The sequence below is a fragment of the Bos indicus genome, chromosome 1 (assembly GCF_029378745.1).
Source record: "Bos indicus isolate NIAB-ARS_2022 breed Sahiwal x Tharparkar chromosome 1, NIAB-ARS_B.indTharparkar_mat_pri_1.0, whole genome shotgun sequence".
NCBI lineage: Eukaryota > Metazoa > Chordata > Mammalia > Artiodactyla > Bovidae > Bos > Bos indicus.
In genome coordinates this window covers 115,762,435-115,774,646 of record NC_091760.1, presented here as the reverse complement: position 1 = coordinate 115,774,646, position 12,212 = coordinate 115,762,435, and the positions used below count along the sequence as shown (strand labels likewise).

The 12,212-nt window shown below is 36.0% G+C and overlaps 1 protein-coding gene across 34 annotated transcripts in view; it reads left to right on the top strand.

Moving 5' to 3' along the window:
• MBNL1 (muscleblind like splicing regulator 1) overlaps positions 1-12,212 on the top strand; it is a 222,363-nt gene that overhangs the window by 137,782 nt on the left and 72,369 nt on the right. The window contains exon 1 of one of the 34 annotated variants that reach the window (XM_070792952.1): positions 2,909-10,793. The exons of the other annotated variants lie outside the window; for them this stretch is intronic. Within the exon in view, the coding sequence (XP_070649053.1) occupies positions 10,698-10,793 (96 nt within the window). The 5' untranslated portion in view covers positions 2,909-10,697. Of the gene's footprint in view, positions 1-2,908; positions 10,794-12,212 lie in introns of those variants that run through there. 34 annotated transcript variants of the gene reach the window in all.

Genomic DNA, 12,212 nt, shown 5'->3' with positions numbered 1-12,212 from the left:
CACTTAGGAGGAAGGCACGATCGACATTGCATGAGCAAACCTTTGTTTCTTTATCTACAATATTAGGCAGTTGACAACGCTATTTCTAAATTCTATTCCAGCTGTGATTCCACAATTATTTATTAACTGCAAAGTTTTAAAAAAGGAAGGAGAAAAAGAAAAGTATTCTAGTGTTCACCATGGAGCATAAAAGCTGTTAACTAGGCTTATAATTCTAGCCAGAGGGTTTGTTGCTATTTGAATACTGAGTTAACAACTTTCCAACCTTGAATTTAATTACCATCAGAAGCATCTTATTCTGGTCTTAAAAGACCAATGTGTCTCTGATTTCAAGACATAATTTTTAGAGAAAGTACACATCTTTTATCACATGTACTTTATATCAGTTGATTTTTATAGCACTTAATTTTATTCTACTTCAATCCATTTTTCTTATTTTACTGTGTGAGTCATCTTGCTGAGCTCTGCCGAGTATAATGTAATATCCTCAGCACCTAATAAGCTGGCAGATACCTTTCCATTTGAATGTAGATGCTACGGAAAATCTTAACTGAATTTGGCTATAATGTTTCACCTACTTTTAAGTGGCCCATGTTGGAGGATTAATGAAGGGCTCTTTCAGTTTATTATTATATTGTAGAAATGTAGCAATCTGATGCTTTGGGAGGATAGAATAAGACAGGTGCAAGACTGAAATTTAAATACATAGGCATAATGAAGAAATAAATATCATAGCCAATTAGGAAGGTGAGCAAGCCTTCGAATATCAGTCATCCCTTGTAGTTTTAGCATTCCTTATGAAAATAAGGGACATCAAAATAACTGCCTACTAATGTCAGTTATTTTGGATGATGAGTTAAGACATTTTCTTTACAGATAATGTCATTTGTCCTTAACGACCAAGTAATAGTTTGCAGAATATTAGACATTAATAGTTCGAGGTAGCAAAGATAGGCTTAAGTCGTACTAAAGTGCTTTGGTTGTTTAGGAAAAGAAGGGATTTAATGTAAAACTCCATGAGTATCTGTTTCTAACTAAGTTTTTTTAAATTAAGATTTTCAAATACAGAAGTGGAGAGCATAATATTCTGTAATCTAGTGTCAGCAGTTTTCAATATTTGTTAATCTTGTTGCTTCTGTCCTTCCACTTGGGGGGATGGTGGGGAGTGGTCTTGAATATTTTAAAGCAAATCCTAAACGGCATATCATTTCTTGTGTAAATGCCTTAATATGCATCATTTACATATAAAGACTTTTTTAAAGATGAGGATCACTTTTATCTCTTCTTCTGTGGAAACATTTAAGTTTAAAGTTGTTAAAGACAACTGTGGATTAGAATAGTCCAGCTATAGAAAGAGCACTTACAAAATCAGCTTTTATTTTAAATTTACTATGCACAGTGATTTATTATTCAAAAATTATCCAATATTTTAAAATCAATGAAAGACATGTTTTAGAGTTTGTTTTTTTTTTTCTTCTGGTGAGAAGAGGGAATAGAATAGAATATCTTTGGGATAGAAATGGACCACTTTCGTTTTTTATGGCCAGTGAGCACATGCAGTGATGTGATAGAAACAAAATACCCTGGAAGACATCTGTACCGCTTTTGTGATCGTGTCAGTCACCAGCGTCTCCAGGCAGCACTGCAAGTGAGTACTTCCCGGCTCTATTATAAATCATTAAGTAGCCACACTACGGTGGCTCTAACCCATAGAGCTGACAGATTTGCCTTGGCATTTCCCTTACGTGGCATGACTCTTCAAACCAGGGTGTCAAATTGGAGTCAAAGGAAGACGGCTGAAAATGGGCAGGGTGTGACTGCCGGGAAAGTGAAGTTGATGTATTACTGGTGGAATAATCTACATAAAATTCACCAAACAAGAATGAAGTATTCAGTGTTTATCTGAACATGGAAAAATAATTGGAAAAATAGAGGAGGGCTTCAGGGATGTTGGAACTGTTCGCGAATCAGGTCATCACCCCATCATCTACTGCCCACCTCCCACAGATCCTTTGCGTTGTATTAGGTCAGAGGAGGGCTTGTGAAGTGGGAATAATTATATTTCCCGTGGACAAAGTAGAATTGGCTTCATATTATCTCTTGGAAAGTGTCTATTATTCTTGTATCTTGTTTATATGACAAAGAAGATATCTTTTAGATATGTACATTATAAAGAGTTGAGGTTATTAGCTCCTTTTGAGAATAGTTGTGTTCTGCAGTGAATAAATAATGAGTTTCCCCCAAAGGAATTGTTTTTTTTTTCCCTCAAGTAAAGCTTCGATGCTGAAAGGCTCCTCTTGGCAATCTGTTTATAGCTCTTCTCACAATGAAGTGTAGAGAATTGAAGATTAATTCCATTGAAATCATAAATGCACTGCAGTCTGTAGATTATCAGTTAGTCAAGATAAACACCACTGATTACCCCTGAATTATGCATATAAATATTTACAACATCCTGGGTAATGAATTCATAAAAATAAATAATAATTATAATAATAGAGACCTAGTACTCAAATTTCCATATATTTCTCAAATCCTGAAAGGAATATTTTTCAGTGGATTAATACTATGGTATAATTTAACAGGGGTGAGAACTATTTGCATTGCAGCGTTAGCCACATTTATTTCTTTTTAGGTTTGAGAACATTTAAATTTAGATGTCAACCATTTGTTTTCTAGAGAAATTTCCACATATTTTTATATCCTTGTTACAGGGCCCTTCAACATATTCATAGAGTAATAGTTTGAAATATACAGAATTACATTTTTTAAATATTTTATAAATTTCAGAAACAATTTTAAATTAATGACTAAAATATTTACAATTAAAGATATGTCATCCCCGCCCCCCCCCACCCCCCCCGCCCCGCCACCAATTAGGGTTGTATCCTGTTAAACTGTTCAGATAAATAGAAATATTTGACTCAGATGCCTAAGAAAATATTCTCACATACTGTCTTGAAGGAATATAAATTGAACTGCACTTTATCTCTCCTGTTGCAATCTTTCATTTAATAACAGTTCTAACTTTTCAGCTGGAATTTCTTAGAGATTCTATGAAAATGCCATTGTTATTTGTGGTTCACACCTGAAATATGAAGCTGTTTTCGAAGGAGAATGAGATGTTTATGGTAGATAAGACTTGCTGACTAATAGTTGTTGGAAACTTTCCATTTGTCAAATTGTTATGTAGATGATCATATATTAGATCTAGCTGAGAGGAGAGCCAAAACCCGAGGAATCTGAAATAACACTTCGTTGGCAAATGGTGTGTTTTTAGGAATAAGAGCTGGTTGTGAAGAATACAGAAACATCGTATGATTTGTTCTAGTTATGTCAATTAGCAGTTGATCCAAGGGGTACAGCCCTGTAAGTCTTCATGGAGAACTCTGATTCTGCCACTTCACCTTGGGGCTCAATGCCAGTTCAGTTCTCCATCTTCTAGACGTATTTCCCTTTCCTTCACGTCCTTTTCCCCTTATCCTCCCATTCCCTGTCTTTCCCCATACTCAAAAAGTGATTTGGGCTAGGGGTTGTGGTGGGTGATTCATGTGCCCATTCCTGCTGCTTTAACACAAAACCCAAAAGCCATGACAGTGAGAAAAATACAGCAATAACAGTGAGGTTCCAAGATTTGCATTGTGAATAAGAAGCTATTAATAATAGTTATATTTGTTCCTTTTGTCAAAGGTGTCTTCCTTTTTGATAAGATGACATTTTGCTATTTTTAACAGGATTAAGCTTAGATATGATGCTTTTGAACATCAGATTGGCCAGTGTTTGTTCTTATATGGGCCTTTGAATCTTGATCAGTTTACAAGTACCTGCTCCTCTCCTGTTCGATAATGGCAGAAGACTGCCTGCAGAGACTTGACCTTGGAGCTGGTATAGGAGACACACTAGTTGGTAGAGTGGTTAGAAAGCCTAAGAAGTTCAGACCCTGACACCTCCATTTCTCAGCCACGTGACTGTTAGCTAATTATTTAACCTGTTTGTGTTTCAGTTTCTTCATCTTTTATTTGGAGATATTTAATGGTGCCTGCTGAATAGGATTGTAAAGGCTTAAAAGAGCAAATACATGAGAAGCACTTAGAATAATACTTAGCATTACATTATAGGATAACAAATGTTAGTTGTCATTATGTGTCCAAAGTCAAATTATTGATGGAAATAAAATGTATACTCTGATTATACATCAGTATATTTGGAAGTCACATTCATGATTCAGAATTTTGGCAGTTACTTGTTTAGAATTATTTAACATTGAGTAAATGTATCTTCTACAGTACCTTAGATTTCAAATCTGAAAATAATATTAGTTAATATTGTTTGATAAAATGTACAGCTATCAAATCCTGGGAACCAGGACAAAGTATTTTAAGAATATTTCTTCTGCTCTTGCTATTTAAATGAGATGTAGAAATGCAAGAGTTCCCATATTTATCAGTCTTGATTCTTCCATTTTACGAAAGCTAAACTCACATGTTACTACTAGGAAGTAGGTATAGTACTTGTTTTTAATGCTGTTACCACTCCAAATGTATATAAATATTTAATAGTATATTCCTTCCTGAGTGAAAGTCTCTCAGTCGTGTCCGACTCTTTGCGACCCCATAGACTTATACAGTCCATGGAATTCTCCAGGCCAGAATACTGGAGTGGGTAGCTTTTCCCTTCTCCAGGGGATCTTCCCAACCCAGGGATCGAACCCAGGTCTCCCGCATTGCAGGTGGATTCTTTACCAGCTGAGCTATTAGGGAAGCCCAATTCCTTCCTGATATTTACATAATTAGATAACTTTTGGCAAAACCTTTTAAAATGTGCCTGTATCATTGCTTGTTCCTGTGAAAGATTTCTTCTTTGAAAAATTTGGAAGCTTCTTGTAATTCTAATAATATCAAAAGATCATACCCAGTATTTTGTTATATCATTGTTTAGTTTTAAAATTGTGTGTTGGTAGGCTGAATATCAAGTATATTTTGATTTATAATATCCTTCATGTTTAACACATACTGAATAACTTAAAATTAGTCTGGAAACAATGGTAATTAAATATGAAGACTTGTACAGGAGGGTGGCCACTGGCATTTCTAATTAACCTTGAGTTTTTCATTGTAGATGGTATCAAATTGATAGAACACTGATGTAGGAAATCCTGTACATGTAGCTCTCTCCTAACTATGAATATGGTTATTTCTGAAAAATTTTATCAAAATATCTCATTTTTCACCATTAATCATTAATATTGAATAATTACAGCATGTTCCCTAGCGTTGAAATCAGCTGAAGATGCAGAGTGGCTTTTCTTGGATGCTTAAATATTAAAAATCATTTCAACTTTCCTTTCAAACTATTGTTTTGATGGTACTTTATATTTTTGGCAACATGTAGTTTCCTTTCCTGGGATCATTCCAGATTGCTCAGAATTGTCTTCATTAAATTTATTGGAACACAGATTTTTCTAAATGACATTTTAATAATTGCTGCAAATAAGCAGAGAAGAACCAGGAGGTTGTAGTAGGGTTTTTGTGGGTTTTTTGTTTTTCTGATTGTTTGTTTTGAGGTTTTAAAATTTTGTTTTGTTTTGGCTTTTTGTTTCTTTTTTTTGGTCCAAGATTCAGATGAGAATGGTTTAATATATCCTGCCTTTTCTCCACCTAAATTGGTGAAGGACCCCCATTTCCTTGAGATACATAGAGACTAATGATATAGGATGCTTAGACTAGAAGATGTATACTTTCTAAAAGTAAAATAACTTGAAACCGCAGATGGCTGTTCCCAGCTGGGATAAGTTTGTATTCTAGACCACAGAGGTCTCTTATTAAAGATTTCTGAGAATGAAGATTTTAATCTTGTTGTTCAGCCATATATTTCAGATTGTATAACCTTGAGATCCAGAAATTTTCCTTTATCATTCATCACTTACTGTGTTTTCTGTGTTCGAGGTCTCCTTTTGTTACAAATCTGAAGTTTAAAAGATGCGTCAGAAAGTATAAAAATAGGAAGTGCCCACAAAATTCACATTAACAGTTGTAGAACATATTGGTCCTTGAATGCCTAAAATACAGTGCCTGAAATGGTGAGAGGAAGAAAGAAAGTGGGATAATTTAAGAATCTGACACTCTTCTTACCTTCCACAAAGCTCAAATCAGACACTTTTCTTGGATCTAAATCCTTTAGGTCTTAGGGTCTAACTGGCACTGAGCCAGATAGAGAAGAAATAGAAGATAAGGGGAATGGACAGAAAAGCAAGAACATGGATGAAAGAACAGATTATTCGTTGTGATTACTAGGTATAAGCATCTAAGGAGGTTTTGCAAAAGGTTGTATAGCTTTTGCCTTATCATCCTTGCCCCGAAAGGCTTGGCTAAGTATATCCTGAGTATTGTAAGCCTGAATAAGTAATATTTTTGATACCTTAGTACATTATATTAAGCCCTTCATATGGAACTTAATTCCCTGGTGGCTCAAGTGGTAAAGAATCTACCTGCAGTGCAGGTGACCCGGGTTCAATCCCTGGGTTGGGAATATCCCCTAGAGAAGGGAAGGGCCTGGAGAATTCCATGGACAGAGGAGGCTGATGGGCTACAGTCCATGGGGTTGTAAAGAGTCAGATATGACTGAAGAGCTAATACATGGGACTTAATTACATTTTCACATGCTGTATTTTATTTTTTTTTATTTTATTTATTTATATTTAATCAGTGGAAAATTGGTTTACAATTTTGTGTTGGTTTCTGCTGTACAACAACATGAATCAGTCATAATTATATATATATCCCCTCCTGAGCCTTCCTCCCCTTCCCCCATCCCACCCTGCTTAGGTCATCACAGAGCACCAGGCTGGGCTCCTTGTGTTATTTAGCAGCTCCCCACTATCTATCTGTTTCACACATGATAGTGTATATATGTCAATGCCACTTTCTTAATTCATCTCACCCTCACGTTCCCCTGCTGTGCCCACAGTCTAGGTGGGCACAAACCTCTACTAGGTTCTTCAGTACCATTTTTCTAGATTCTGTGTGTGTGCATTTATGTACGACTTTTATTTTTCTCTTTTTGACTTATTTCACTCTTTATAAGAGGCTCTGGGTTCATTCACCTCACTGCAACTGACTCAGATCATTCCTTTTTATGGCTGCATAACATTTCACTATATAAATGTACCACAACTTCTTCATCCATTAGTCTGTGTCCATGGACATCTGGGTTGCATCTGTGTTCTGGCTGTTGTAAATATTGCTGCAGTGAACATTGGGGTTTACGTGTCTTTTAGAATTGTGATTTTCTCAGGGTATATGCCCAGTAGTGGGATTGTTGGGTCGTATGGTAGACTTATTCCTAGTTTTTTAAGGAATCTCCATACTGTTTTCCATGATGGCTGTATCAGTTTACATTACCACCAACAGTGTAGGGGAGTTCTCTTTTTTCCACATCCTCTTCAGCATTTATTGTTTGTAGAGTTTTTGATGATGGCCATTCTGACTGGTGTGAGGTGGTACCTCATTGAAGTTTTGATTTGCATTTCTCTAGTAATGAGCGATGTTCAGCATCTTTTCATGTGTTTATTGGCCATCTGAATGTCTTCGTTGGAGAAGTTTCTGCCCATGTGTTTGGCTGGGTTGTTTGTCTTTCTGCTACTGAGCTATATGAGCTGCTTATAGATTTTGGAGGTTAGCCCTTTGTCAGTTGCTTCATTTACAATTATTTTCTCCCCTTCTGAGAGTTGTCTTTTCATCTTGTTTATAGTTTCCTTTGCTGTGCAAAAGCTTTTAAGTTTTATGAGGTCCAGTTTGTTTATTTTTGTTTTCATTTCCATTAGAAGGTGGGTCAGAGAGAATCTGGCTGGGATTTATGTCAAAGCAGGAGTGTACTGCCTGTCATATGCTATATTTTAATATGGTTTTTACACATTTTCCTGGAATGGGTTTAATTTTTAAATGATTTATGAGTGTGTATGCACTTTAAATGTGTGTAAACACTTTCACTTCATATTTCTCTAAGCATTGAATCACTATTTTTTCCCTTCTGAATATTGATGTTTTTGTTTGGCGTTACATAGGAAGATTCTGAATAATCAAGATATTAATAAAACAATTCCAATTTAAGATTTAAAAAATATAGCAAGTTCTTACACCATTTGAGAGGTATATAGTAAATAAAACAAGGCGGGTAGTGACAAGGTACAATAAACTGGTTCATGTCAGAAAAGAATTCCTTGTTTTTAGACAGATCCAGATGGCAAAAATCTTACTTCTTTCCCCAAACCAAGATTTTATACCAAATGTTTTTATTATAACACGTTTTATTCTTATATTACATTTAAGTAAAAGGCATAAACTCTGCCCATATTCAAAATTGTCTGTGACAAAGCTGGGCTTGAAAGATGAACACATCTGGATTTGGGGAAATGTATGCAAATATGGCTATAGGTGGCAGAAGTTTATATGTTTCCTCCTTAGGATTAGATAGATAGATAGATAGATATACACTTTAAACTTTAGGCTGGACATAGAAAAATATCATGGCATGTTGAATTTGTATGTGACCTAACTTGTTATGAAATAAAAATAAAAGCATATTCTACCCATAAATGCATAGTTTTCTTAAGAAAAATTCCTGTTTATAGTTTGAATATTTAAAATTTTAATACAGCATAAAAAGATGAAGACATTTGATTTGTTCCTTCCTGAAATATTATAGCAGAATGTCACTGTTGTTTACTAGAAAATCACTTATCAGAGAATTCACTTTGGAGACAATGTAGTTCATTATAGCAAAATTTAATTTAATTTAATTTTGCTGTTGCTGTTCAGTCGCTAGTTGTGTCCAGGCTCCACTGCCCTTCACTATCTCCTGGAGTTTGCTCAGACTCATGTCCACTGAGTCAGTGATGCCATCTGTGCTCTAGTGCTTCAGTCGTGTTTGACTCTCTGCAATGCCATGGCTGTAGCCATGCTCCTCTGTCCGGGATTTTCCTGGCAAGAATTCTGGTGTGGGTTGCCATGTCCTCTTACAGGGCATCCTCCTGACACAGGGATCAAACCCCTGTCTCTTGTGTCTCCTGAATTACAACCAGATTTTTCGCCACTGAGCCATGGGAGAATCCCTGTGCTGTCTAACCATCTCATATCCATATTTCTATGAAAATTGGCCTTCATTTAATATGCAAATAATTATTCTTTCCACTCATATATGTTCATTCTCACATGTAGTTCTATGAAAGGTGTGTTTTTTATTCTCTGATTAAGTACTTAGTGAAGTGAGAAAAGACTAAAATTTGGCTTCCTCTAAAATGCTTAGGTTTGTTTCAAAATAATCAGCCCAGTCAAAGGGTTTGAAGGGGTTAGTTATTTGATGTCAAATAATTGTTTGATTGACTTATTACCTTGTTTTTCAGCTGCTCTTTTGACACCTTAATCTGCTTCAGTACAGAGATCATATTTTCTGAGGCCAGGAACATATTTGGTGTTAAGTGTATTTGTGAATTGATTTAGGAACAACCTTAGTGTAACTCAAGCAGTCATAACACACTCCTTAGTTACCCCAAGGAAGGTATATTTAGACTTGTTTAGTAAGCAGAGGTGGTAATGTTTAATCAAGTAAGCAAATATAAGTATGAAATAGTTTGCCTTTAAACCCACTTGGCAGTAGAAAGAGTCAAATGGAAAACTAGCTGACTACTCTTACCCTGTTTGTCTTACGCACTAGTTAAGCGGAATGCCTCTCAGACAATGATTGATTAAAGGAAAAGAAACATTTTTCTTTCCTAAAGTCGTAATGGAGACTCTGAAGTATAAGAGTACATTATGAATCAGTGATAGAATCCTTGTCCCTTGCTGTGATATTTTAGGCCTCACAGCATTTTTAAGAAGGCACAAAACGTGGAGAAATCATACATTGTGTTAGTAGGAGGAAATAGATCATGGAAGTAAAACTTATCCTGCCCTTTCCCTAAAGCTTCAAGTCATTTGAAGTGTGAGACAGAAAATGAAACTTTGAAAATCCGAAGTAAATGGATTTTATTTTCTAGATGTTTTTGTAGAGGCTCTTTTTCATTTTTCTAGTATTTCTCCTGTCCATGAACTTTACTGGGTGTGTATCCTAGGCAGAGTGCATTATAGCTCCATATTTTACAATTTAAAGATCCTTGGGAATTCCCTGGTAATCCGGTGGTTAGGATTCTGCTCTTTCGCTGCTGTGGCTTTGGGTTCCATCTCTGGTCAGGGAACTAAGATACCACGAACTGTGTGGTGCAGCCAAAAATTTTTTTCTTAATTTTATTAAAAAGAAAGATACTTGTCCTTAATGACAAAATGTAAGTAGGAGTCGGATAGGTGTCCTGTTCTGTTCTTTCTTACTACGTCATGCTAAGTTGCTTTAGTCCTGTCTGACTCTTTGTGACCCCTTGGACCCCTGCCAGGCTCCTCTGTCCATAAAATTCTCCAGGCAAGAATACTGGAGTGGGTTGCCATGGCAGGGGAGTCTCTTACTTTTCTTCTTTTAAATTCAGTTTTTGTTATCCTAATACTTTCTGCAACTTTTTTTTTTCTTTTTGGTCATTGCATTCTTAGTCCTGTGATGTTGCTTTACTTAGTATGTCAGTCCATACTTAATATGGGTGTTTCCACGTATTATTAGTCTCAGCGTTAATATCTCGTTCGAGGAGTGGTTCTCTCTTGAGAGAGACTGGGACCATGCTTCCAGTCTCAAAGCTAGGAGAAGGGGAGATCTACCTGTCTGATTCCATCTCTGAACTCAAGGAGCCCAGAAGACAAGGGCTGTCCTGTAAGGTAGTATCAGCGTTTTTGTTTGTTTGTTTGTTTTTTTGATAGAAGTTTCTACCCCAGTTTCTCTTAACGTCTCCTCTTATTACCCATTTAAAACCTCACAATTAGACTGCTTGCAGAGAATGATTTTGTGCAAATGGACTTGCTTTTGGATCCTTAGGTGAGTCCTGTTTTTTGTCATCTGTAACAGCTACTGCGACAGTGGAGCTTGGACTTCTACCTTAAACCGAAAAGTCTTAGAGAGTTCACAGAACTCCTGAAGGAGTTCACAGTTTGAATGGGGGTATTCAAAGGCCCTAACAGTTTATGTTAATTCTACATGTGCAGTTTCCTGGAGAGTGAGTCCATAGCATACAGGGGTGTCTCTGACCCTCCACAGCTGAAGAGTTGTTTATATGCCCTGTACAGAGCCAGAAAATATTCTGAAAATAGCAAAAAGATCTGAAAACTCTGGCTATAGAGAAATACTGTTTCATGAATAGAGAATACATTGAATTAGATGAGAAGAGCTGGTGTAAAGGAGCCATTGTCACAAGATCAACAAAGGTTTGTTATCCCTGTGGAATAGCTGCCTTGAAGCTAATTCCCAAGCGAGCACCCTCGGGTGGTTTTTAGAGGAATCCTCTGGGCTCTTTTGCATTGTATTGACACTGAAGCCAAGAGATGAACACTTCTCAGAATGTAGATGTGTTGTGGTATATTTCCAGGTCAGTTTGCCTCGAAAACTATGTTGCTGTCATGTTGGAGAAATAACACGTAACAGAAATGATGAATTTGGAGAATGTACCTTTAACCTGTGACCAAGACAATTAGTCATGTCACCTTCACTCACCTCAGATTCCTTTTATGTGTATTGGGCATTCAGCAGATGTCTAGCCTCTGAGTAAAATCCAGGGACTTAAGGGAGTTTGAGGTTTACTGTTTATTAGATTTATTACATATTTAGATTAACCTGTTATTTAAATTATTTCAGTAACACAGTTACTAACATTTCGGTTATTTTGGTAACAAAGTGATGAATGTTTTCATGTTAGTTTTTAAAATATAAAATTTAAATAATTTGTATTCGAATGATTACAGGCCTCATATGCCTAGTGTACAACAGAAGTTTATAATGTTTAATTCTAAAAAAGTAACTTTTGGGAGCGGGTGGGGAAGGCTGTAGGCTATAGCAAAGTCTGCCTGGAAGAAGTATTTCTTGGAGGAGACTCTGTACCAATCATGACACTTTTTATCCATTTTTAGGGCGTTTTAAAAACTTGTAAAACAGTCTTTTTTGTGTATAAAATAATCCTTTATTCCCAAGGATGCTGGATTTTTGTCTTGCTACAGAATTATAGAAAAATAGAAAAAATGAAAGGTACAGTCTGAAAAGAATCCAAACTAAATTCAAATTGATTTTTAAAGTTACATTAAAAAGAA